Consider the following 23,661-nt stretch of genomic DNA (forward strand, 5'->3'; position numbering starts at 1 on the left):
CATCTTGAACCACGGCTTGTGGTCACGTGACCGCTTCGGCTCTTTTTTTGTTTGGCGATACACAAAGCCCACAGGCTGTATTTACGCGCAGTTATGTCGAGTTTGTGTCCGAGTTCAGAAGCGGCAGTGCGAATAGTTGTTTAAAAGATAATCGGCCGGCGAATACCAGCATCAGGAAGTACTTTCAGGAAGTAGTTTGTTGCCTTGTTTGAGTGACAGCTGTGCGGTGGTGACAGCCCACACGGGACGGCAGCCCGCAGAGCCGAGCCGATACTCAAGATGGCAGGTAATGGCACTTTTTAAACCGTGTTTTCTTCTATACTTTGACGCTGTGTTGGTACCCATGAAGCGGTAGTGGGGTATTCAGGGTTGCATTAGTTCAACGGAAGCTTCTACTTCACTGCTTGTGCAGTATTCCCTGACGAAGTGCTAGCTAAGGCGAGCCAAGTCAAGCGAAAGGGCTGGACAAGCCGTGTTAGCAAACTTAGCACCACTTAGCCAGTTAGCTAACGAAAGCTATTCAGAGGTATTGAAATGGGTGACTTTGAGGCTGCGTTTAAACAGAAAACTTCTTCGTACTTGTTTTTGGCATATAAAATCACCACAGTATTTTTTAGTTAGCCACTATCGACTGTATTTAGCCGAGTTTAATATCGAAATGCTGTCATAGCAAAGGCTAGCGAGTTGACCTAGCTAACGTTAGCCGCGTTGCTAAAGTCATTTTCAGCCATAAGCTGACCAAATCCTTCTTTATACCATAACAAAGGGGATATGTGGTTCTTTGCCAATGTGCCTTTGTGGGTGCTTTGAAACATCTTGTAAAGGTATTTACTCCACTCATGAAAAAACACGTATAATGTGTCGTTACAAGATAGGAGTTGTTTTTATATTTGGAGCACATTCCCTTGCCTGCCCAGCTGTAAACACATGCGTCTCTGCTCCTGGGATAGCTTTCTGGGCTCTTCTTTTCAATACCATACCCTCCTATTGTCCTCTATCTGAGGCTGATTGGTATTGGAAATAAATCATGACAGAGAGGCATTTGCAGTGTCGGTATGTCATCTTCTCACACAAATATATGTAATGGTGCTGAAAATCACCCCTTAACACTACCGCCGCATTGGATTGCATGATAATTGGTAGCCGAATGGATAAAATCATCTTCAGTCAGCTTGACTAGAAAATACTCAAGGTCGCTTCTCCCTCAGAATGTGCTTTTTGATTTTGGCTTCGGTAAATTAATGTGCCCTAAATTCTTTAGGGATTATTCAAGATGCTTATGATATGACCCAGAGGAACCTTAACATGCATTTAAAAGTCTATTTGCCCACTGGACATGTGTTGTCCTTGGCTTCTGAGTGAAATCTCTGTATTGGCTCCAGGAAAAATACCAGATTGGACTTCGTGATAATGCAAAGCCAAACCAGAAGTGTCTTTTTCAACCAACTTGTTTAGAAACCGTTCAAGATGTTTTGTGATCTGATCTAAGTGCATATGGATAAATTCACGTAAACTAGTGGCCTGTTTGAATGCATGAAAGAAAATACTGATTCACAGATACACATAATTAATTAGCAGGATTAACAGGATGCTGTATACAATATGTATCTACTTTATGCAAGATATAACATGGAAAAACAAAAATGTCAGGTGATAAACGCATACTATGTATGAGCACCAAAACAAAAATAGTCGCTTTAACATGAAATATCTTCTCAAAGTGAGGAGTTAAGAAAATTTACAAACACAGAAAATAAATGCCAAGCTTGTACTTAGGAAATTGTATCAGCTGGTGGGTCAAGTGGATTGTGTCTGTAGAAAATGGAGTCAACACATAGATGTACAACATAAACGCGCCCACACACTGTAATCAGTGCTCCTGTAAGCCTTTGTGAGTGACACTTTGAGACAACACATGTTTTCCTCAGACAAATGCCCACACAATGGAAATGAAACACAAAGAGTTGCCTGTATATCAGGTACATCGGGCTAAAACCAATACAGATTAATACAGCAGTCTTCAATAAATTGAACCACATCGATCCCACTGCATGTTCACTTTGGAGGTTGAAAGCTAGAGAGTTTATGGTACTGTTATTGTCTTATACAAATAGGGTTTTGTTTATCCCATTTATATCAATTAAAAAAACACCTCTTAGTTTAATGCAGTACAGTTCAATAGTACCACCAGATTATAAAACTAGTAATTGAGTGTACTGATCGATGACATCATATCACATCTGATCTCATTCATCTGAGATTTTATGGATGTTCACTAGATCATTCTAACTTATTAACCAGAGGAGCGCACCATTAGAAATATCATGTCAAGCAATAAATTTGTGACGTTATAACTTACTTTGTCAAAGACGTGTCACAGTATTTACCGACTTGTCTCAATATGCTTCTCTTTCATGTTGCTGCATGGATGCTGTCATGTAAATGCGTAAAATTTTGTCTTTGTGGAGTGATTAATCTTTGTCTTCTTAGTGATTGTCACATTGTAAACCTGCCATCCCAGACCTCCTTTCATTTAGCAGGGGTGTGGCGTAGGGTGATGGTATGTTGATGACATGTTTGCTACCATGGGTCCCCTCCTCACTAACTGCCTTGTTTTTGCAGGTCTATCTTTATACTTTGAAGATAGCCATGACGATCTGGATGACTGTAAGTACTTCAGTAAAAACACACTAAACAATACCTTGAATGTAAGATTAATTGCATGCATCTATGTATTTAACAGGGAGCTTTACGGAGCTGTCACCTTTCTGGGGAACACACGTCAAATTTATAGCTGTCAATAGTATTTCGAGGTTTACGTCATGCTATTATTAGCAGTTATACAAACTAACAGTCTGCATTAGCCATAGTAATGAAGCAGAGTTTAGATCCAGCTGCAAAGTCAGTGTGTATTTATGGTCAAAACATTAAATAGAATAATAAATTATGCTCAGTATCTTCAGAACGTCACTGTGGTACACCTGTTAGTCATAATTTAGGTGTTTTGTGTTTGAAGTCCTTGAATGTGTCCTTCAGCCTTTGTGGCTATAAAATGATCCTTCTCTCTTTCCCTCAGTTGGATTTGATGACTACGGTTCAGAGTGCGACGGCATCCGTATCACAGCCTTTCTCGATGCAGGACAAGACAACCTAACGCCTCTTGGGAGGCTAGAGAAGTATGCCTTCAGTGAGAATGTCTTTAACAGGTAAGTGGAGTCCTGTGGTCAGGCTGTTCATTCAACACTCCTCAAAAGCAGACGATATACAAAATGCTCAAAATATTTTTTGTGGTTGTGAGGCTAAGTTGATGAACTAGATATTAACTAGAATCATATTCCTAATCTGGCCACTATTTCCTCACTGGCCTTAAGTATGTCCACACCATTTTACAGTATATTATCTCCATGTTTGGCCCTCCATTCCTGCTAAGCCCACTTGTTTCTTTCACTCATTTGTGTTTTATTCTGAGCAGAAACGTATTTGACAGGCCAACCATAAATTCAGTTGTATCTCGAATACTGTAGATTTGTGTTGAAAACATTATGCCACACCTGACAGGTCTCTGCTACAAGGACACATCTGTGAAATGGGCTAGAGATGTCCCTTTGATTGTAAATGTGATGAGGAAATGTAACCAGATATTCAGATGAAGGTTTCATGTTCGTGTTAACCAGGAAACTGCAGTGGAAATCATTGCATAAAAGCGTTGCACACACTGTTTTCATATGTCCTACCTTTCATAGTATTTTTTGCTTTTATTGTATAGAATTATAGCTAAATTTTATCATAAAGACTACATCAGACATTTTAAGAGGAGATTGGCATGTTGTCTGATGTCAAGTCATCTCTAGACGTGTTTTTCTTTCTGTAGTCATCTGGATGACTGTCTGCATTCCTGTGTATTTACTGCTACCTGTACTAACCCTACAGTGAAGGAATGTCAAACACTTACAGCAGAGCCCTGGGTGGATGCTGTCTGACTGAAAGTGGCATTAAGTTGATAACTGTAATCCCACTTTATAATAGGTTTAAAGAGTATTGAATTCTATGTAGATTTTTATATTTTGTGTTTTGCAGTAAGGTTTCTAAGACGGTACTTTCTGCCTGGTAAACAGTATAATCCTCCCAAATAACCTATGTGTATTTAAAAATCTTCAGTGTGTGGTTTCTGAATATTTTAATCACAGTGTTTCTGCAAACATTTAATATTGCAGTTGCCTCCTCACAAACGCGTTTCGTTCCGGTCTTCATGCTTTTCATGCCCAGCTTTGCAGGGTTCATGCCCTCCTGTCATTTCCAAGTACACGTGTGTGAAATGTACTTGACAGCTCTGTCAGTGCAGCGTGTTAACACTCCATGCTCTTGACACTTGTAGGTATTGGCAAGCAGTCTACTAACTTAAAGCTCCTGTTGCTTTCTAGGCAGATCGTGGCTCGTGGCCTGCTTGATGTGCTTCGAGAGTTCAGTGACAATGAAAATGACTTTATCAGTGTCATGGAGACAGTTGCCAGAATGTCAGAAGATGGAGGTAGATGTAATTTCCTTTTCATCCTCTTGATTGCAGTTAATGTTCTGTTTTATTTTGGTACATTAAACATGTACTTTGATGTGTGTACTCAGAGCCCACAGTGCGAGCTGAACTGATGGAGCAGGTTCCCAACATTGCCATGTTTTTGCACGAGAGTCGGCCCAATTTTCCCGCTGCTTTCTCAAGATACTTAGTACCGATTGTTGTCCGGTATCTTACTGATCCAAATAACCAGGTAGGTTTGAGTTTACAGGGTACAGGGCTATGTAGCACCTTTTGCTCTTTCTCTGACTGTTAAAACATAGACATAAAAAAAAAAAAAAAAAAAAAAAAAAGGTTTACTGGTGAGATTAACTTCCAAATTAAAATAGTTTCTTGCTTCCCTGCTTTGTCTTTTCTAGGTGCGGAAGACGAGTCAGGCAGCACTGCTTGTTCTGTTGGAGCAGGGCCTTATTTCTAAAGCTGATATGGAGACCAAAGTTTGTCCAGTTTTGCTTGACCTTACGCAACCCAGCAGTGATGATGACTACAAAATCGAGGCTGTGGCTGTAAGAAATTTCTTTACTATATTTAAGCAAACTCTCTTATAGAAATGTAGTGTCAGGGAAATAAGCTTAAATTAAATTAAAAACACACCAAACTGTCTTTATGCTACAGATATAGTTGATGCAGGCATTCAATGCAGGCAGAGAGGCTCAATCGGTTTAATTCGGTTTAATTTATTACTCCACCAAGGAGCAGCGGAGTTATGCGACGATCAGCGTCTGTGAATCCATCTGTCTCTCTGTCTGTCTCTCTGTTTGTCCCTCTGTCAGTCCGTGTGCAACATTACTCAAAAAAAGACTAACGGATTTGATTGAAATTTTCACAGGAAGTCAGAAATCACACAAGGAACACCTCATTACATTTTCAGTGATGCGGCTTATAGTCCGGATCAACGGCTTTGTTAAGGATTTTCCATTGCCAGATGTAGCTGCCTGCATGGCGTCACTGTAACGATGACAAGTGAACACTATCAGTTACCTGCTGACGATCACATGATTGCGATCCTACTACAAATTGACTGTGATTTATCAGTTGGAAATCATACAAGGAACAAATGATTAAACTGTGGGGTGTTTCTGAGTCCCATCAATTCCTGCCGCCCGCTACATATTTAGGTCACATGAAACCTCAGCCAGACAATGGTGAAGCTCCTGATGTTTCACAAAGCCTTTATTTACCTTCAGCCATCAGCCTTATTTTGAACACAAATTTACCTTTCTGTCCTTCACTCCTTTCTGGAAACACCGTAAGAGCTTGTCCCCATTTCAGCTAGGTGCTTAGAAGTTTAGACATCCTTTGCTAGACAGCAACAGCGTGGAAATGTTTTCTTTCATCTTTATGTGAATTTTCGGACTTTTTGGCAGCATCTTCGTCATGTCAATAAACCGCTTCTTAGATAAATACTTCTTGTGCCCCTGGAATGGTGACAAAATAAAAGCCCATAACATTATAAAAAAAAAAAAAGTGCCTTCAAAATAAAAGCATGGAGGGAAAAGTTATTTTAACACTAGCAAAACAAAGGCTTGTCAAAAGTGATGAACGGATCCCCAGACCTTTATTAGAGTAATTTACACGCAATTTGGTATCCATACATAATGTGCACATGCATAACACATGCCTGTGCTCAGCACAAGGTCACTTTTTTATTAAATATTTCATTCATTGGAAATGATACGTCAAGTGAGCAGCCTTGGTGGAGTACTGCTCTCTCTGAGTGCTTTTCTAGTTACTTTACTGTGATCACTTTCTAAACAGGCTAAAATAAAGAACATGCATGATAGAGTGCAATTGCTATTTAGATTTTGTCGGCATTTTATTGCATATACGCTGTCAGATGTTCGCTAATTGATTTTACCAAATTCAAATCAAGTTTTCTCAAATTGGGTTCAGCCCCCTGAAACATGCAGAACCTTCTAATGCACACACTGGCTCCTTCGTTCCCTCTGTACTCTTAATATGATTGTTTCTATCTAATTTGCTTTTTGCTTTGTTTGAAGCTCATGAACATAATTGTTTGTCTAGTTTGAATTCTTAAGTAGCATAGCAGCATGTCCATGTAATTGAGAGAGACAGTCAGAGATTGTCACTATGCTAAACATTTTCCATATGTTTCCTCCTGCAGATCATGTGTAAAGTTGTCACCATGTTAAGCAAAGACACGGTGGAGCTTCTATTGTTGCCACGTTTCTGTGACCTGTGCAGTGATGCCAGACTCTTCCAAGTGCGCAAGGTAATAACTTCGAAATCACTTTTATCTTCACCTCTAGATTCTTCTAAAAGTCTTAAATGACTCAAAGTAGAAATATTCTGTTTTAGACTGGAGTCACAGCTGAGACAGCAGTTATTTGAGCTTGAGTGTGTGTTTCTGCTGCTCCCTCAGTGTAAATTCAATCACTCTGTCAGTCAGCCTTAATTCTGTTTTGTGCATCCACTTAGCCTACACTACGCTGTTGTTTTCTGTGTGGAATGTTAATTCTCTGGCGTAACTGGTACCAGTTGGGGAAAATATTTAGGATCTCCAAGGGTAGTTAAACGTTGTGAAAAGCTTTTTGAGCTCTTCATTTATAATTGCTGCTGTTTGACTTGGGTTTTTTTTGGGGTTTTTTTTGCATTTCATGAGACAGGACGGTGTAGAGGTAGAGTACAGACAAGGAATGATTAGGCATCTTCCGGCTTAGCTCTTTATAATGACAATCCTCCGTTTCTCTGAAGTCACACTTCACTTGTTGTTTATTAAGAACTGAAAGTATGCATACATGTTGCCCAGAACACTGTGCTTTAAATAAAAAAAAAAAAAAAAATATGTAAATTTGTAAATGCAGTATGTGTTGAAACATTAGTGACACAGAAACTGGCTTCCCTTTGAGAGTATCTTCTGTTGGATTTTGTCTTGTCATATCAAATGAAATAATCAATTAATTTGATTTTATTTTTGTGTCATCTTGTTTTAATTATGTATTACAGGTCTGTGCAGCCAATTTTGGAGAGTTTTGTTCTATTGTGGGTCAGGAGGCCACGGAAAAACTACTGGTGAGAGACTTGAGAACCCATTTTCATTCCATATTTCCTTTTGCACCATTAGGTAGCACAAAGGTTTAACACTGTGTTCTTCAGTGCTTTTTGAGGCATGTCTTATAACATCATATCCGGTTCATTGAGTGAGCTGTTTAAATTGTTGTGCAGTCAAAGTGATGTCATTTACGCTTCCCATTAAAAGGTTCGCTGTTGACAAATCTCCTCACTGTTCAAACACTATTTCAAGCTGTACTGAACTGGTTTTGTTGTTAACACAGATGCCCAAGTTCTTCGATTTGTGCTCAGACAGCCTTTGGGGCATCAGGAAAGCCTGTGCTGAGTGCTTCATGATGGTCTCCAATTCCACCTCTCCAGAGGTGCGACGTGCAAAGTTATCCCCCCTGTTCATCAGCCTCATCAGTGACCAGTCCCGCTGGGTAAGACTCATGCACAGGAAAAATTGTAATTGAGAGTATTGCATATGATTACAAGCACATTTTTGTGTAACTTCCCGTGTACTGTGACAAAATTGGTGCAATTGTTGCTTAAATCTAGCAGTATGTTTTTTCCTCACCACTGTATCCATCTTCTTGTTTCGGATTTTGTGTTCTTACAACTTTGCAAACTTTCAAATTGGGCCAAAAAATGAAGAAATGGAACTTGAAGCTTGAAGTCTGAAGGTTTTGTTCTTAGTATCTGCCAAACACTACCAACGCCAAGTCTATTTTTTGCATTATAGAGATGTCATTGTCAACCCATATCCAGAAGTTTTTTACATGCAGCCCAAAACTAAGGACAGTATAGACAGTTTTCTGTGATGAACATGTGTGATTTCTCTTTGTATGCTGACTCCTATTGTAGTATCTTGGTCATTAGTGACTTAAGACCCTAACTAAATGTGGATGGTCAGCCTGAGACATAATGAAACAGACGTACTTCTCTGTACTCCACTTTCAGGTGCGACAGGCTGCCTTTCAGTCTCTGGGGCGTTTCATCTCCACCTTTGCCAACCCTTCCAGCACAGGCCTTCACTTCAGAGAGGATGGTGCCCTACTAGAGGTCCCCAGGTGTACATCAGACAGGTAAATTCACCTTGTCAACGCTATAACAACACACGTTAAAAGAGGTGCATAATAGTATGTTTCTCTTCATTCTACTCAAATAATAGTGGACTAAATGTCCTTTTTTGTTTGTAAGGGTAGTAATGTCATTGTATTTGGCGAGATCAGTATTTTTATACAGGCAATAATTTTATGGACATGTAGAAGTATTTGAGTTTTGTCTTTTAGACAACTGTAAGTGTGGTGTCAGCAGTTAAATGAGTCATGGTTGTAATTCACTGAGCATTATCAGGATGGACTATTTTTTCTTTTTTGATAAAGCCTTATCTACATAAACAGGGGCATAGTTTCAGTTTGTTTTTCAGTTTGCACTTTGAATAAGACTAAGCAGTGCTAAAGAAGGATTTGAATTTCTTTCTGTTCAAAAATTCCACTGCAGTTAGTACTCTAATGCAGGTAGAAGCATTTACCTATTGGCTTTGGGTAGTGCAGCTACTACTTACTATTTACAAATAGAGTAATAGCATGCTGTGGTAGATAATAGACATAAATTTTACCCAAATTTTATCTATGTTTTTTTTTTCTCATTTTAGCGACTGCTCCCTAAATTCCTTGAACTGCTCCAGCATTAGCAGCTGCCACACAGAAAGAACCATAACCCATACACCTCCGAACCAGGACGGCCGCGCCACACCATCACCAGAGCATGTGGCGACAGCTGACGGCGAGGAATTGCACAGCTATGATGACAACCACGCTTCTGTTCCCGGAGAGATGCATGACAGCTTCACCCACACAAGTAGCAATGAGAGCCCAACGGCTACGAATAATGCTAAGAACACAAAAGAAACCGAGCAGACAGATGAGAACTTTAATTCTTTCCACTATTGGAGGTCTCCTTTACCTGACATCAGCGGGGAACTGGAGATGCTAAGTTGTCAAACATCAGAGGAAGTGGTAGAGAAAGAGGAAAAGAAAGAGGTAGAAGAAGAGGAGCCTGAAGAGAATTGTCTTGAATCCAAGTCCAGCCATGGCAAAGCCACCAGCGACCAGATACAAAAGGTTTTGGACTGTTTGCAACCACACATTGATGATCCTGATGTACAGGGTGAGTATACATAGCCAGAACATGTAAGATGAGCCGTAGGCTTTTGTTACAGCACTGGTGTGTAGATTGAACTGTGCGTCTAATTTACCTCCAGCTCAAGTCCAGGTGTTGTCAGCAGCTCTGAAGGCAGCTCAGCTCGACAGCCCATCAGACAACAGCCCGACAGACAACAGCCCGACTGAGGTGGAGCCGGAGGTGGAGCCTGAGAACAACGCCGACAGCCCATCTGTGGAGAGTAGGTCTGTGGAGGTTCAGTCAGAGAGTGAGGAGAGTTGCACAGAAGAAGAAGAGCAAATGGTGGAAACACCTCCAGCCTCAGAGTCATGCCCAGTCCAGGAGCAAGGAGACGAGGAGACGCAGACGGAGCCTCTGGAGGACCAGGAGGAGTCTCCTCCTAACTCCCCAGTACTGGTACGAGACTCTTTGGATATGTCTGTTAAGACATTTGTGTAGATTATCTACAAATTGTGGGTTGTTAAAACAAGCTACAATCCAGGGATGTCAGCAAATTTTGACTATCTTGCTAAATCTTGGTAGGAGCAATATGTGGTATCACTTAATCCTTTTTCCTGCTGAGGCATGCTCCCTTCAAAACAGTAAAAAAAAAAAAAGGATAGGGCAAAAAAATTGTAATAAAAACAGGGATCTGATACTTTGAGAAGGAGTCACAAGATGACCAGTCACAGTTTTTTGTGAACCCCTTGTTGCATTTCCTCAGCACCAGTGTCTAGTGTTGAGGCGATGCAAGTCAGCTGTAATGTATCCCTCAACCAAACTGCTCTGTAGCTTCACTGTAACGAAGAGCTATAAAGCTTGCTTTAGGTTTTGTGCCTTTACGGACAAACAATAAGACTGGTGAGAAATTTTAGCTCCTTTAATGTGCTAGCATGTTCCATAACAGTGTCTGTGTGGATTTGCATTTTCCTCAGGAGTCTGAACTAATTGAGAGTGTGGAGGAGGAGGGAAAGGAGGACTCTTCCCACAGCCCAGTGTCTGAGGATAAGCCTAAAATCCAGGTCAGTCAGCACTGCTATCATACATCTTGGCAGTATTGATCGACTCCTTTAGAGTTGTTATTGATTAGCACAGACATGGATTATTAAATACCTTCTCACTGTACATCCCGGTTTACTCTGATCATTAACCCCTTGAATCTCTCGGCCTCTCCCCAGAACGTCATCCCCCAGCAGCTGTTGGATCAGTACCTCTCTATGACGGACCCAGCCCGGGCCCAGACGGTTGATACAGAGATAGCCAAACACTGTGCCTTCAGCCTACCTGGGGTGGCGCTCACTTTGGGTCGACAGAACTGGCACTGCCTCAAGGACACATATGAGACACTCGCTACTGATGTACAGGTAGGAGGCACGGCAGAAAACCACAAGGGTAATGCATGATTAGATTTGCTATTGATTCTAAAATGGGACAAACGCCACCATGAGAAATACAAGCCACGCTCTGGCAAAAAGACTGCTCAGGAATACACTGTTTGGATTTTAGAGCTCTGGGATTACTGCCAGGAGAAGATTTTTTGCTTTAAGCTGAATTAGTGCACTGTCTCGGCAGCCGTTAACTGGGAGTTGACTCCAAACTGTATGTGCTTTTTTTTTGGTTTGTTTTGTTTGGAAAAGAAAAGCAGCAAAACAGATGATGAACAGATTTAATTCTGAAGGATGATCCTTTTAGTATCTGAAGAATTAATGAAAGTGTTGTTCTTAACAAAATATCATAAGTTAGATTATATCTAATTGTGTTTTTTGGACAGTACACATTCAGTTGCATAATTTAAGGATGTCTGATGAAGCTCATCTAACAAACCTGTCATGGGATTCATTGTTTCAGGATTTATCAATGCAATAAACCAGTAACAATCTACAATGCAGTAGTCATTTGTGATAGACTTGCTGAGTTTTTCTTTTAATAAGTTTAATGAGTTTAACTCCTAATAAGAAACTCATCCATCGGTGTTGATGAATTTGTCATGTTTTTAGCTTGAACTGTATGGGCACCTTTTGCGCTTAGTTAAAATGACTATATGTGGGACAGCAGCCTTGCAAGTGTAATGAATGTTTGTCACACTGCTAGATGTGATTAATACAGTTTGGATCATAGATTATATCAGGTTGAATGGTATTTATGTCGAGGCATGTCAGATTCAGCTGTCCATCCAAACTTGCCACAGCATTTGTATACATCTGAATGCCTCAAAACAAGGAGGGCCAGGGAAAAATGTGCAACATGCTGATTTTTAGGTTATGATAAGAATGTTTTTGCAATGTGATGCCAGCTTATATGTGTGTTTTGCATCATCTCATGTTGTGTTGTAACTAGTTGGTTTGTCAATGTGAGCCACAGCAATAGTCATGTTGGGAAACTTTGGTCCTAATTTTATGACTTTGTTCACCAGTGCTATAAATGCTCTGACTGTTCACAGGTATGTCAGTGCTGTCTGAACAGTGTTGATTTAATTGATGCCCAAAGATTTTTTGACATTTGGTTTAAGTGTTTGGGGGTTTTTTTTTGGCAGGGGGACAGAACAGACTCGCAGTGTAAAGAGGCCTTATTGTGACATTTGCTATGTAGAAGTTAAGGGTGTGAACAAGAAAAGGAAATGTTGCCCCTCTTTAAATAGCAGTGACTGTGGTAACACACTCACTGTTACTCATTACTTCCTCACAGCACTGAATGTCTTGACAACATAGCTTTGCACAACTTTTAAAGTGCAGAGGGTTTTGGAAAAGTGTGTGCTTTTTTTCCTTTTTTTTTGATTTACACAATCGGGTTTTATCAGTGGTAGTTGTCCTATTTAAAAAGCAAACTAATAGGACTTTTGCAATCAGTTTGCTTACTCACAGCTGGTGCTTTAATCCTTTTGTGTTTGTTTTCTTGTCACTTTGTCCCTCCCAGTGGAAGGTGCGGCGTACACTGGCTTTCTCTATCCATGAGTTGGCAGTTATCCTGGGGGACCAGCTGACAGCAGCTGATCTGGTGCCCATCTTCAACGGTTTCCTCAAAGACCTGGATGAAGTCCGCATTGGGGTGCTCAAACACCTGTATGACTTCCTGAAGGTGAGATTACAGCTTAATCTACTTCTGATCCAAGTGTGATGACACTTTTTCAAAGTAAGTACGGCCATATTTGAATATTAGAGAGACAATGGCACACTTCAGCAATGCTGTTGTTTTAAAGGACCTAATTTGACAGCTGTTTGATTTTAACACAGTGTGTGAAAGAAGAAAATCCACAAGGTAGCACCTGATAACTAAGCTGGTTTGTCTTCTTGCTCCTGTTGCAGCTGTTGCATGCAGACAAGAGAAGAGAATATCTGTACCAACTGCAGGAGTTCATGGTGACAGACAACAGTCGCAACTGGAGATTCAGATATGAGCTGGCAGAGTACGTCTCCTTTTCCTCTTCCTCCATTTAAACGAAATTGTAAATACTTTCATTTACATGACTCTTATTCAAATGGGCTTACAGTGACTGTTCTGCTCCTGACTTTATGTATTGATTAAATTTAGATTCCATCACTCAGTTTGATTTAATAAGATAAGATAATCCTTTATTACTCCCCACATCAGGGGAAATTTCCAGTGTTACAGCAGCAAACATCTTTCAAAGCAGCACTAACCATATGTACAGTAAGGATAATAATTATAATAACAATAATATGTACAATATATGCAAGAATGATGAATGAAAAATGAATAAATACAGTATTACTACACTATAGATGACATCAGCATAAAGTGGCTTGTGGAATAAATGTAACTGTAAAAGTGCAAAAATGCCAGCAGTGCGAAGAATTGTTGTGCAGATCTGACCATGATTTAAGATGATTTGATATAGTCCAGTTTATGTTAACACTAGCCAGTGATGCTGATGTTGTACAGTCTTACAACAGATGGAATGAATGACCTGCGAGAGCACTCCTTCTTAATAAGCCTTTATTATTTAAATTTTTAATTGCAGTTTGTCTTGTTTTTGTCGTTAGAATTTTCTGTGTTGTACTACTATTCGCATGTGCTCTTAATATGTCCCCCTCCAGGCAGCTGATCCTGATCATAGAGTTGTACAGCCATTACGACGTGTATGACTACCTCAGACAGATAGCTCTCACACTCTGCTCTGACAAAGTCTCAGAGGTCAGGTGGATCTCCTACAAACTGGTGAGTCTGCAAGCAGAGTTTGTGGGATTTGCCGGTGGAGGGAACATCTGGTGAGAAAAAACCATTAGCAATGTGTGACAAATAGTTGGGTCAGCAGAAACACTGGAAAATCTAAGACAAAAGGGAAATGAATCATGCAGATGGATGGTGTTCGGTATGCGTTTGTGTGGATGCAGTGAAGTAATGATTGCATTTTGTCATCTCAGTGTGGCTAGAAGGACGTTGGAGTGTACTTCAATCACTTAAAGGGTATTAAGGTCTAATTTGTGAAACAGTGACTAATTTTTGACAAATTCATAACCACTTTGAACACAGATTTGCAATCAACTTGCACGTTAATTGCAGTTTTACCCCCGTCATTAATCTGATGAATCATTTCTAAGTGTGTCATCACCTCTGTTGTCCTCAGGTTGTGGAGATCCTGCAGAAGCTGTATGCAAGTGGGGCCGATGACCTGGGCCTGAACTTCATCAATGAGCTTACTGTCAGGTTCTGCCACTGTCCCAAGTGGGTGGGGAGGCAGGCCTTTGCCTTCATCTGCCAGGTCTGTAACCCTCCTCTGAATCACTTCCTTTAAAATGGGAGAACAGTGGCTTCCATATTGTCTTTATACCTGTTTTCAGACCCCTAGATGGCTCTATTACTCGTTTAAATGCTTCATTGATTGTAGGAGCTGCTATTGGCAAATTAAATATACTGCGGCAGAACAGCTTGAATCCATTTATGGTTCCTGAAACATTCAGTATGCCATCTCCACTGAGTTCCTCATTATAAACATGCAAGTAAATGTGTGCTTTTAAAATAAATTCAAATTGATGTACAATTTTGCTAAATGGATACATACAAAACACCGGTTGTTTTCATGTTAATGTTACAAAACATGAGGACAAAATGTGTTTAACATAATCTGTGTACTGCATTACACTCATACTGTGGTGAAAAACTGATTTGCTCATGAGCCTGTTTGTCAGCTTTAAGTTGCTTTTGATCTGTTCTGCGTTCATTCTTAGGAATGTCCCTCAGAGCACTTCTTCCTGTGTTTGGCAAGCTGCCTGTGTGATTTAATGTTTCCTTGTGTTTCCTGCAGGCCATAGTGGAGGAGGACTGCATGCCCATGGAGCAGTTCAGCCAGCATCTCCTGCCCAGCCTGCTCAGCCTCTCCTCAGACCCAGTGGCTAATGTCCGTGTGCTGGTGGCCAAGGCTCTTCGACAGAGTGTGATGGAGAAAGGTAATTTGAAAATACAGTCAGTGACTGATGTTGTTCCACATAGAGCAAGAACGTACAGAACATTATGCTGTGTTAAATCCCAACTTGTCTGGTTAATAATACACACATAACTTAGATGACATGTTAGTTAGTAAACTTTAGAGATGCTGAGACTTCTAAATTTTTGAGCTTTGTCCTGAGCCATGCAAGTTGTTTCCATGTGTTTGTAGTATTAATGCTAAGCTAATTGTCTTCTAGGTTTAGTTCCAAACTAACTACTTATGACTCTTTTCCATTAGCACCTACTCGACTCTACTCGGTTTGTGAGGTTTTCCATTAGGAAGTAGTACCTGGTACCAGGCACTATTTAATACCGTTCTTTCCAGACTATAAGCTGCTACTTTTTTCACACACTTTGAGCCCTGCGGCTTGAACAATGATGTGGCTAATGTATAAATTTTTAAAGGCGAGCTTCATGCTGCCAATACGTTTAGCCTCGTCACATCAGACCAATGAAATTACTGAACAGGTCACAGTGGACCGATGAAATTGTTCGAATTAAATCAAACACACTCACACTAAATTCTTCAGATCAGTCATTTTGCGCTTCATGCACACACCCTCATCACTGAAAACACACAAAGAAATGCGTATGATGCAGCTTTTAAGTTAAAGGCAATTGATCTGGCTGTTGAAGAAGGAAATGGAGCTGCTGCATGTAAGCTTGGCATCAATGAATTGATGGTGAGACATTGGAGTCTGCAGCGTGAACTGACTCAATACGTTTTACTGCCGTGTTACAGGCACTGTTCGGGAAAAAAGCATGTATTTAAAGTTAAAAAAATCTTTCTGTGTAAATATCTCATGTTACAACATGGACATTTGCAGCTTATAGAGAAGTGCAGCCTATATATGTATAAATATTTTTTTTTTCTTTTTAAATTTAGTGGGTGTGGCTTATATTGAGGTGTGCTCAATAGTCCAGAAATTACAGTGCCTACTCGCCCAGGTTTCCAAGCGAGCTGAGTCGAGCTGATAATGTGACGTCTGCAGAATGCAGGCCATTGATTGGACAGGGAATGATGACACATGAGAGCGACTCCGTCACGAAAACCAAACCCGGCATTTAAAAACAAACTGGCAACAGCGACAGTGCGCATTGCTCTTCACGGAACTTGGCAAAATTTGAATATGACAACCAGACCTGTACCGTGGGTGAATGCAGAGGTTGAGAGTTTTCTGTCTTTGGTGGCGGACCAAAGAATACAGAGGAGGCTGGACGGAGAAATTTATCAGGAGGTCTCCGAGCAGATGGCCGCCGACGGATATAGTAGGACAAAGAAGCAGTTTTGGGAGAAGCTGAAAAAGCTCAAAAGTGTATTTTCTGCTTGCTGTTTCTTACGTTTTGCCGCCATGCTATGACGACTCCACCCGCGATGAGGTGGTACTCAATTGTTATGGAAAACGACTTAAACCGAGTCGAGCCGAGTAGGTGCTAGTGGAAAAACGCCTATAGATGTGAATGGAATTTATCTTTCATTAGACTCTCACTAAACAGACCATGTTAAATTTTTTCTGACAAACTGCCTGTGTTGCTGCAGGATGCATTTACGAGATAACTGTAAATGCTAAAATGTATAGTACAAAAAAATATTTTTCATTTTGTGTGTCACACATGTCTGATGGAACACATGTACTTCTATTTTAACTTGGACTGTCTGTACATGAGGTGTAAGCTGAAGCACATTTTTACAAACATGTCTATTTTTCTGTCTTCTGCACCAACAGCAGTGATTATTTAGTGATTTATTAGTGGGTTACAGCTCAATATTGTACCTGAATCCTCCTCCACACTGGAGGCTCTGCTGCTCACACTATGCCTTTTTATGCAGAGACACTTTTATGAATTTAGCTTTTCATGTTAGTTTTCTTTCAGAAGTTAGCACATGCTTATCATTATCTCCAACAAATACCCTGTAGCTTTTATCTGAGAGGTTTTTCTCTCGACTAACCTGAGTTTTGTGTCCAGCATACTTCAAGGAGCCGGGCTGTGCCTACTCTGACGAGCTGGAGGAGACTGTGATGACTCTGCAGTCCGACAAGGACCGGGACGTTCGCTTCTTTGCCAGCCTGGACCCAAACAAAAGCTTGATGGACACAGCTCCTCTGATCTAGCCTCAGCTCCCAAACCCCATCACAGCCCACCTGCCTGTCTTACCTACCTGTCTGTCTGACTGACGCACAGTCGGCGTAACCTGCAACACCAGCACCTGACCAGATCCCCCAACCACTCGCCTGCTGGGCAGAACCGCACCAACGACCACTCGAGAATCCTGTCAGATGTTCAGCGTACAACTGAAAAGTATGAGCATGCTCAAACTACACAACCCAGTCTCTGGTTGGGCACTACATAGCGCACATTACGTTCACAACAACAAAAAAAAAAAGTAAGCTTCTCAGAGTTTTCAGAAAATGAGCAGGACTCAGATGTCAGCTGCACCAACTTTGTGGTAGCTGCCGTATTTACGCCTGAACTTTCCCTCACCCTCCTCCACACTAACAGCATCGACTCAGTCCCTCCTCCGATCACAGACTTGTAAAACTATGGTGGGCTCTCTCTCTCTCCAAAGCTAATTCTAAGCTTGATATAAAATTGAAATGATTTTTTTTCTCATTACTACTTTTTGTGGATTTTTTAATGAACAAGCGGGCAAGGCCTGCCTGACTCTGATGTGTGCACTAACTCAGGGGGACTCATCTGAACCTAAACAGCGTTATTAGCTTCACTGATAAGCAGCAGCTCGTGGATCCCTGGTGATAAAAAAAAAAAAAAAAAAACTCCAGCTGTCTGAGCAACAGACCAACCAAACCAAGTAGCTCTGCTGGTGTCTCTCGCCTCATTTCCTCCTAAATGCCTGTTGTCTCAGATGTCCGATGTCTACCGAGATGTCCTCTGGGTTGTTGTGTGTTCCCTTCCACCTTCTGTTTATCACTCTTTTTCTCACCTGGTCTTCATGGGCCACTGAAACCACTACTACTGCACAGAAGGAAAAGTGATTCTGCCACTCAGTGTAACTCTTGATTTAAACCATTTTGTTTTTGAACAAACAACTCAATGAACTGTTGATTTCTTCCCCCCACCGCCTCTCTGTGTCTGTTAACCAAAAATGTGACGCGACACGTCTCCCGAGCAGGCAGGAGACGAATGAAATACCTCTGTTTGGACATGACTGGCCAGTGTGTCACACATGTAGATGAACATCTGTGGTTCAAACAGGCTCTGAATGTCCTCAGTCGGTGATTCGTTGTTTTTTTTTTTTTTTGAGCAATTCTGTGGCGTTGACGAAAACATCGGCGACAAGGGCTCACGATGAAGTGACACAGGGTGAAGCAAAACTCAGAGAGAAGAGGAAGAAAGCAAGCACACTGTCGGATTATGCATGTTTCCCCCTTTCATTCTTTCCCCCCTTGCGTATAATGTATTCCACTTCTTTAAGGTTGACCTCCTGATATCGAATTGAGACCATGGTTGCTTTCAGTGGATCTGACTGACCAGTTGTACAGTAGGATGTAGGAATGGCTGCGTTAGGAGACCGAAAGACACCTGATCGTTATTTCCCTGTCTTGGCGGAATGATTTAAGTATGAGGTTTCTCAACATTTTGAACATTTTTGTACAGCGTGAACCTGTGGAAAAAGGTGTGTTAATGGAACCAAGGCCAGTGTAGTCTGGGTTTTTTTTTTTTTACCCATCGAGATGTGTGTGAATATTGGGAGCAGTCACCAAGTCACTTTTTTTAGTCTCTTGAGCTTGTTTGTTTTCCCCTGTTGTAAATGGTAACCCCTCTTTTTTCTTTTTTTTTCATTTTGAACATAGACATAAGTTGCGAACTTAAGCTGATTGTGGTGTGTGCTGTGCATCTCAAGTCTTTCTTCCTTCGAAAGGAGAGCTCACTGCGGTAATGGCGGTGTCCACTCATCTCGTCTGTCTGCGATTTGTGTCCATCTCATTTTTTATGTAGTAGAACAGTTAATATATACATTTTATGAAAATTATTTTTCTTTTTCAATTATGCACCACTGTTCAAAGATTTTATATCCTAACTTTACAAAATTTACAACCTTTGTAATATTCAATGGTTTCTTTTAAAAAGACATTTTATGTAATGTTATTTTTAGTATTCTGTAATTAAAATGATGAAAATTACAATGTGCTGAGGTTTTTGTTTTGTGGTTTTGCTGTGGTTCAGTCAGGTGAAACACTTCTTCGCCATTTAATCTGTAATGGTAATGACCATTGCAAAGCTAGAGAATTGGCAAAAATGTAACTATTGGAATAAATAAGTATTTTCTGGAAAGGAACAACAAAAGGTTTTGTGCTGCAGGTCCCAGTTTTCTGGAGCAGTTCTTGTCATTAATGCTACAATTTCACAAGACCTGCAATAATTAGTCAAATTGCTGTATTTTTTTAAAGCAAAAAACAATTTGTTGCTTTTCTCCAGTTTTATTCCACTTGTATAAATAGAAGATCTATTTGACAGAAGACTTGAAAAGGTCACCTTACACTCTGAACTCTTAATGGACACATATTGGTACCGTAATTTCCGGACTATTGAGCGCACCTGAATATAAGCCGCACCCACTAAATTTAAAAAGGAAAAAAAAAATGGACATATATAGGCCCCACTTTTCTATAAGCCGCAGGTGTCCATGTTGTAACATGAGATATTTACACAAAGATTTTTTTTTACTTGTAATTAAATAAATGATTTTTTTTCTGAGCAGTGCCTGTAACACGGCAGTAAAATGCATTGAGTCAGTTCACGCTGAGTGCGTTTGATTTAATTCGAACTGTTTCATTGGTCCACTGTGACCTGTTCAGTAATTTCATTGATCTGATGTGACGAGGCTAAATGTACTGGCAGCATGAAGCTCGCCCGTAAAAATCCATAAATTTGCCGCATCATTGTTTAAGCCACAGGGTTCAAAGTGTGTGAAAAAAGTATCGGCTTATAGTCTGGAAATTACAGTATTTTCTAACATTTTATCAACAATACGGTCATGAAAAAATTGGCAGATTAATAATGAATATAATCATCTGTTGTAGCCCACTTGTCGTTATTGATTAATCTGTCAGTTGTCTTGATTCACCGATCAATAGTGCAAAATGTGTGAAGTGACTTGAGTCTATATATAAGAACACAAAACCCAAAGATACTTAGTTAATGACCATTTAAGTCTGTCACAAATGCTAAAATTTGGATAGAAAAATGCAATGGAGTCAACAATTCTGGCATTTTTGTTTGAAACCTGACAATCTTAATGTTGCTTAACATTGATCAACTAATCATCCAGCTTCACTGTTGTGTCCAGCCTTCTGGAACATCTCTTCTGCAGCAGGTGAAAATTGCTCCTCCTGAACAGCAGCAGCTTCCGGTCCCATGCAGTGCTGCCAAAGCTCTGGATGAGCTCCATGCCGCAGTGTCTCTCCAGATGCTCCCTGGCGTGATCTGCGATGTCCCCCCGGATCTTCAGTGTCTTAAAATGGTCGAAGTCTGAGCGGCCCAGCTTCCTGAGCCGTCGGGCTGCGGAGCGGTAACACTTCCAGGGCTGGGCCTCCAGCAAGAGGTGCTGGCTGATGGAGGCCAGGTGAGAGAGCAGCTGCAGCAGGCCGGAGTCCCCGTGGTTTAAATGGACCCACATGGTGACAGCCAGGCACAGACTCAGGTGGAAGCAGGAGCAGCCGTGCTGGTGGAGGTAGTCCTGCAGCCGGTTGGTGTCTCCAGTGATGTCCAGAGGGATGAAGGTGATGCTGTCGTGCAGAGGATTGGTCTGCTGCGCCCGCCGAATCAGGGCTTCATCCAAGTCGAAGCCGAGGAGATGAACTCTCCTCCTGTCCGACTCTTCTTTGCTCACAGGATCCTGCACCAGATGCTGGTAAAGGGCAACACTCAGCTCCTGTCATTCACAGGGTGAGAGAAAACAGAAGACAACTGTCACAAACATGGAAGATGGAAGAGGAGCGCCACAGATTTAACACAAAGTTCCGGTTTCTCATCATGAGGGGAGCTGCACAGCCTGCAAAACCACTCTAAGTTTTCAGTCTTCAACATCAGAGGTAGTGTCATTGGAGTTCCATGAAAGAGCCAAGTGCAAAGCTCTCTGTGAAATCTTACACAGGTTGGGCCATAAGTTTCCATACATGGGAAAATGTATAATGTATATATTTTTTAGATTTCAGATACCCTAGAAAATGCGTTTGACGCTATCTTTGGGGGCACTTGAAGACCATGGTGTATCAGGTGAAGGTACGAGACATAAATCATCTCTAGGAACATATCACCAACGCCATTACAAGCATAACTTCAACTGTGCTAATGCAAGTTCATCACCAGTGGAAAACGCCTATTAATATGTGTTTTTGAAACAATGATAATCATATAGAGAACATTATATAAATAAAAACGGTTGTCCAACATAAAATGTGTATTTTTCCTATGTATGGAAACTTATGGCCCACCCTGCATAATACAGTGTGTTGTGTAGGAAAGTCCTGCCTACAATACTGTTTTAATCTTAACATTTGGGTCAAGATATAATTGCGGGACTTTTTGTATCATAGTTGACGTTTTGCTGTTTTCAGGCCTATAACCAAACACCACATGACATTTTTACAGAAAGATTCTTCCAAAATATTGTTTATACAATTGAGTAAAATTGAAATTGAAAGTAATTTATAAAGATATTGCAGTAAACCTGTTGACATGCGATAAATCCACACTTGACTCACACACTACTTTACATTAAATAACTCTAGAGAGCCTTGGAGTCTTTCAGTCTTTTCTACAGGAGGAAATGACATCATGTGGAGCAGGTCATGTGATTTGGAATTAACGCTTCCTTGAGAGGTGTTTTTGTAATGGGTAACTTAGTTGAAAATGATTTCACAGATACAATGTTATTTTCCATATAAAATTTGATATATTACCAAAAAAATATCTGTCATGATTATCTCAACTTAATAAAAAGAACAAAATCAAAACAGTTTCTGAATAAGCTCATTTCATTGTTGTTTAGCTAATTAGAAGGTGGTTGTTATCAAATTTGGATGGTTATTTAGTTGACATTTTAGTGATATCCAGTCATTTTTTATTAATAAGTGACTGTTTTCATAATAAAAAATTATACATCTCATGGACTTCAAAAGTCCCTCAGTTATGGATTGACACGGAGTAATTTTCGACCATTTTTGAGTCACTGTCAACAAGTTTTATGTCAGCTTGGCTCGTGTCTCATCATTTTGGATAATTTTTGTGTCTTTGGGATAATTTTCAAGTCATATAGGACAAATTTCATGTCACTCTGGGCTAATGTCATGTCATTTTGGACGGCTCAGTATATAATTGCGTGACTTTTTGTAACATAGTTGACATTTTAGTGATATCCAGTCAATTTTTATTAATGTGATTGTTTGCATAATAAATAATTATGGAATTTGTAAAGCTATGATCATACTGAACATAAAAAACATTCATTTTGTTTACTTTTAATAAAAATGTATGCAAGATATATGCGTGGTCTTCAAAAGTCCCTCAATTATGAATTGACACAATTTTTGAGTAATTTTGGATAATTTTTGAGTCATTTTCAACAAGTTTTATGTCAGTTTGGATCTTTTCTCGTCATTTTGGATCATTTTTGTGTCTTTGGGATAATTTTCGAGTAATTTAGGACAAATTTCATGTCATTCAGGACTGATTTTCTGTAATTACAGATCATTTTCAAGTCATTCTGGACAGTTTTCGAGTTGTTTTGGACAATTTTCGAGTCGTTTTGGACAACTTTCAAGTCATTTTGGACGGCTCAATATATAATTGCGGGACTTTCTGTAACATAGTAGACATATTAGTGATATCCAGTCATTTTTTATTAAGTGATTGTTTACATAATAAATAATTATGGAATTTGTAAAGACATGATCATCATGAACATAAAAACGTTAGTTTTTTTTTTTTTTACTAAGATATATCCCATGGACTTCAAAAGCCCCTCAATGATCTATTGAAGCATATATACATTTATAAATCAGATGAAAAGTCCACACACCCCTGAGTTACAGCCCACATCCAGGATCAGTGTGGTCTGCTGGCCGCTGAGGCCTAAATCCTGCAGCAGGGAGGTCGGGATCAGACTCAGACGGTTGTCCGGAGGGTTGAAGGTGTAGTAGTTGATAAAGTTGCCGTAAGGAGCAGCTCCGGGATCGAGCACTTCATCATCAGCTTCGCTGCTCTCCGCGCATGACGCCATTGTCATGTGTGCACCTCCGTAAACCTTCCGGGTGGAAAATGTGGGCTGCAGTCAAGTCTGGACCGTATAGTTTTCTCGGTGGTTAGTTTGTGGATGTTTCCATGTAGAGAATTTTTCAGAATGACATTTAATCTGGATAATAACACATGCACATTTTGTCAAGAAGATATTGAAACTCAAGAACAACTTTTCTACGCTGGTACTATTGTGAGGAGGGTTT

General features: G+C 40.3%; 2 protein-coding genes across 3 annotated transcripts; one reads left to right on the top strand and one right to left on the bottom strand.

The window, feature by feature from the left end:
• The first annotated feature begins 145 nt into the window (after positions 1-145).
• On the top strand, positions 146-19,344 carry ppp4r1l (protein phosphatase 4, regulatory subunit 1-like). 2 transcript variants are annotated; one of them, XM_023286355.3, is made up of 20 exons: positions 146-286; positions 2,623-2,667; positions 3,077-3,206; positions 4,422-4,528; positions 4,621-4,763; positions 4,930-5,076; positions 6,696-6,803; positions 7,538-7,603; positions 7,867-8,025; positions 8,546-8,670; positions 9,243-9,757; positions 9,852-10,168; positions 10,687-10,773; positions 10,930-11,115; positions 12,665-12,826; positions 13,054-13,154; positions 13,807-13,927; positions 14,337-14,471; positions 15,015-15,156; positions 17,165-19,344. In XM_023286355.3, the coding sequence occupies exons 1-20, from the start codon at positions 280-282 to the stop codon at positions 17,308-17,310; spliced, it is 2,949 nt and encodes a 982-aa protein (XP_023142123.1). In that variant the 5' UTR covers positions 146-279; the 3' UTR covers positions 17,311-19,344. The 2 variants fall into 2 exon arrangements, with proteins under 2 accessions (XP_023142123.1, XP_023142122.1); XM_023286354.3 differs by lacking the exon at positions 146-286 and having other exon boundaries at positions 2,559-2,667.
• Positions 18,441-23,471, bottom strand: LOC111579189 (pre-miRNA 5'-monophosphate methyltransferase). Its single transcript, XM_023286362.3, has 2 exons — positions 23,241-23,471; positions 18,441-21,092 (listed from the first exon to the last, which is right to left on the bottom strand). Exons 1-2 carry the CDS (start codon positions 23,445-23,447, stop codon positions 20,478-20,480), a joined length of 822 nt encoding a protein of 273 aa, XP_023142130.3. The 5' UTR covers positions 23,448-23,471; the 3' UTR covers positions 18,441-20,477.
• Positions 23,472-23,661: the final 190 nt, after the last annotated feature.

Source organism: Amphiprion ocellaris, chromosome 5 (assembly GCF_022539595.1).
Source record: "Amphiprion ocellaris isolate individual 3 ecotype Okinawa chromosome 5, ASM2253959v1, whole genome shotgun sequence".
In the NCBI taxonomy this organism is placed as follows: domain Eukaryota; kingdom Metazoa; phylum Chordata; class Actinopteri; family Pomacentridae; genus Amphiprion; species Amphiprion ocellaris.

Excerpts from the sequence above, each read along its gene's own strand:
- LOC111579189 (XM_023286362.3), bottom strand. The coding sequence starts at position 23,447 with ATGACAATGGCGTCATGCGCGGAGAGCAGCGAAGCTGATGATGAAGTG. Across the intron at positions 21,093-23,240 it reads ATGTGGGCTGTAACTCAGGG|GAGCTGAGTGTTGCCCTTTA; the intron begins GTGTGTGGACTT and ends TGTGAATGACAG.
- ppp4r1l (XM_023286354.3), top strand. The coding sequence starts at position 2,574 with ATGTTTGCTACCATGGGTCCCCTCCTCACTAACTGCCTTGTTTTTGCA. Across the intron at positions 11,116-12,664 it reads CACTCGCTACTGATGTACAG|TGGAAGGTGCGGCGTACACT; the intron begins GTAGGAGGCACG and ends TGTCCCTCCCAG. Across the intron at positions 14,472-15,014 it reads CCTTTGCCTTCATCTGCCAG|GCCATAGTGGAGGAGGACTG; the intron begins GTCTGTAACCCT and ends TGTTTCCTGCAG.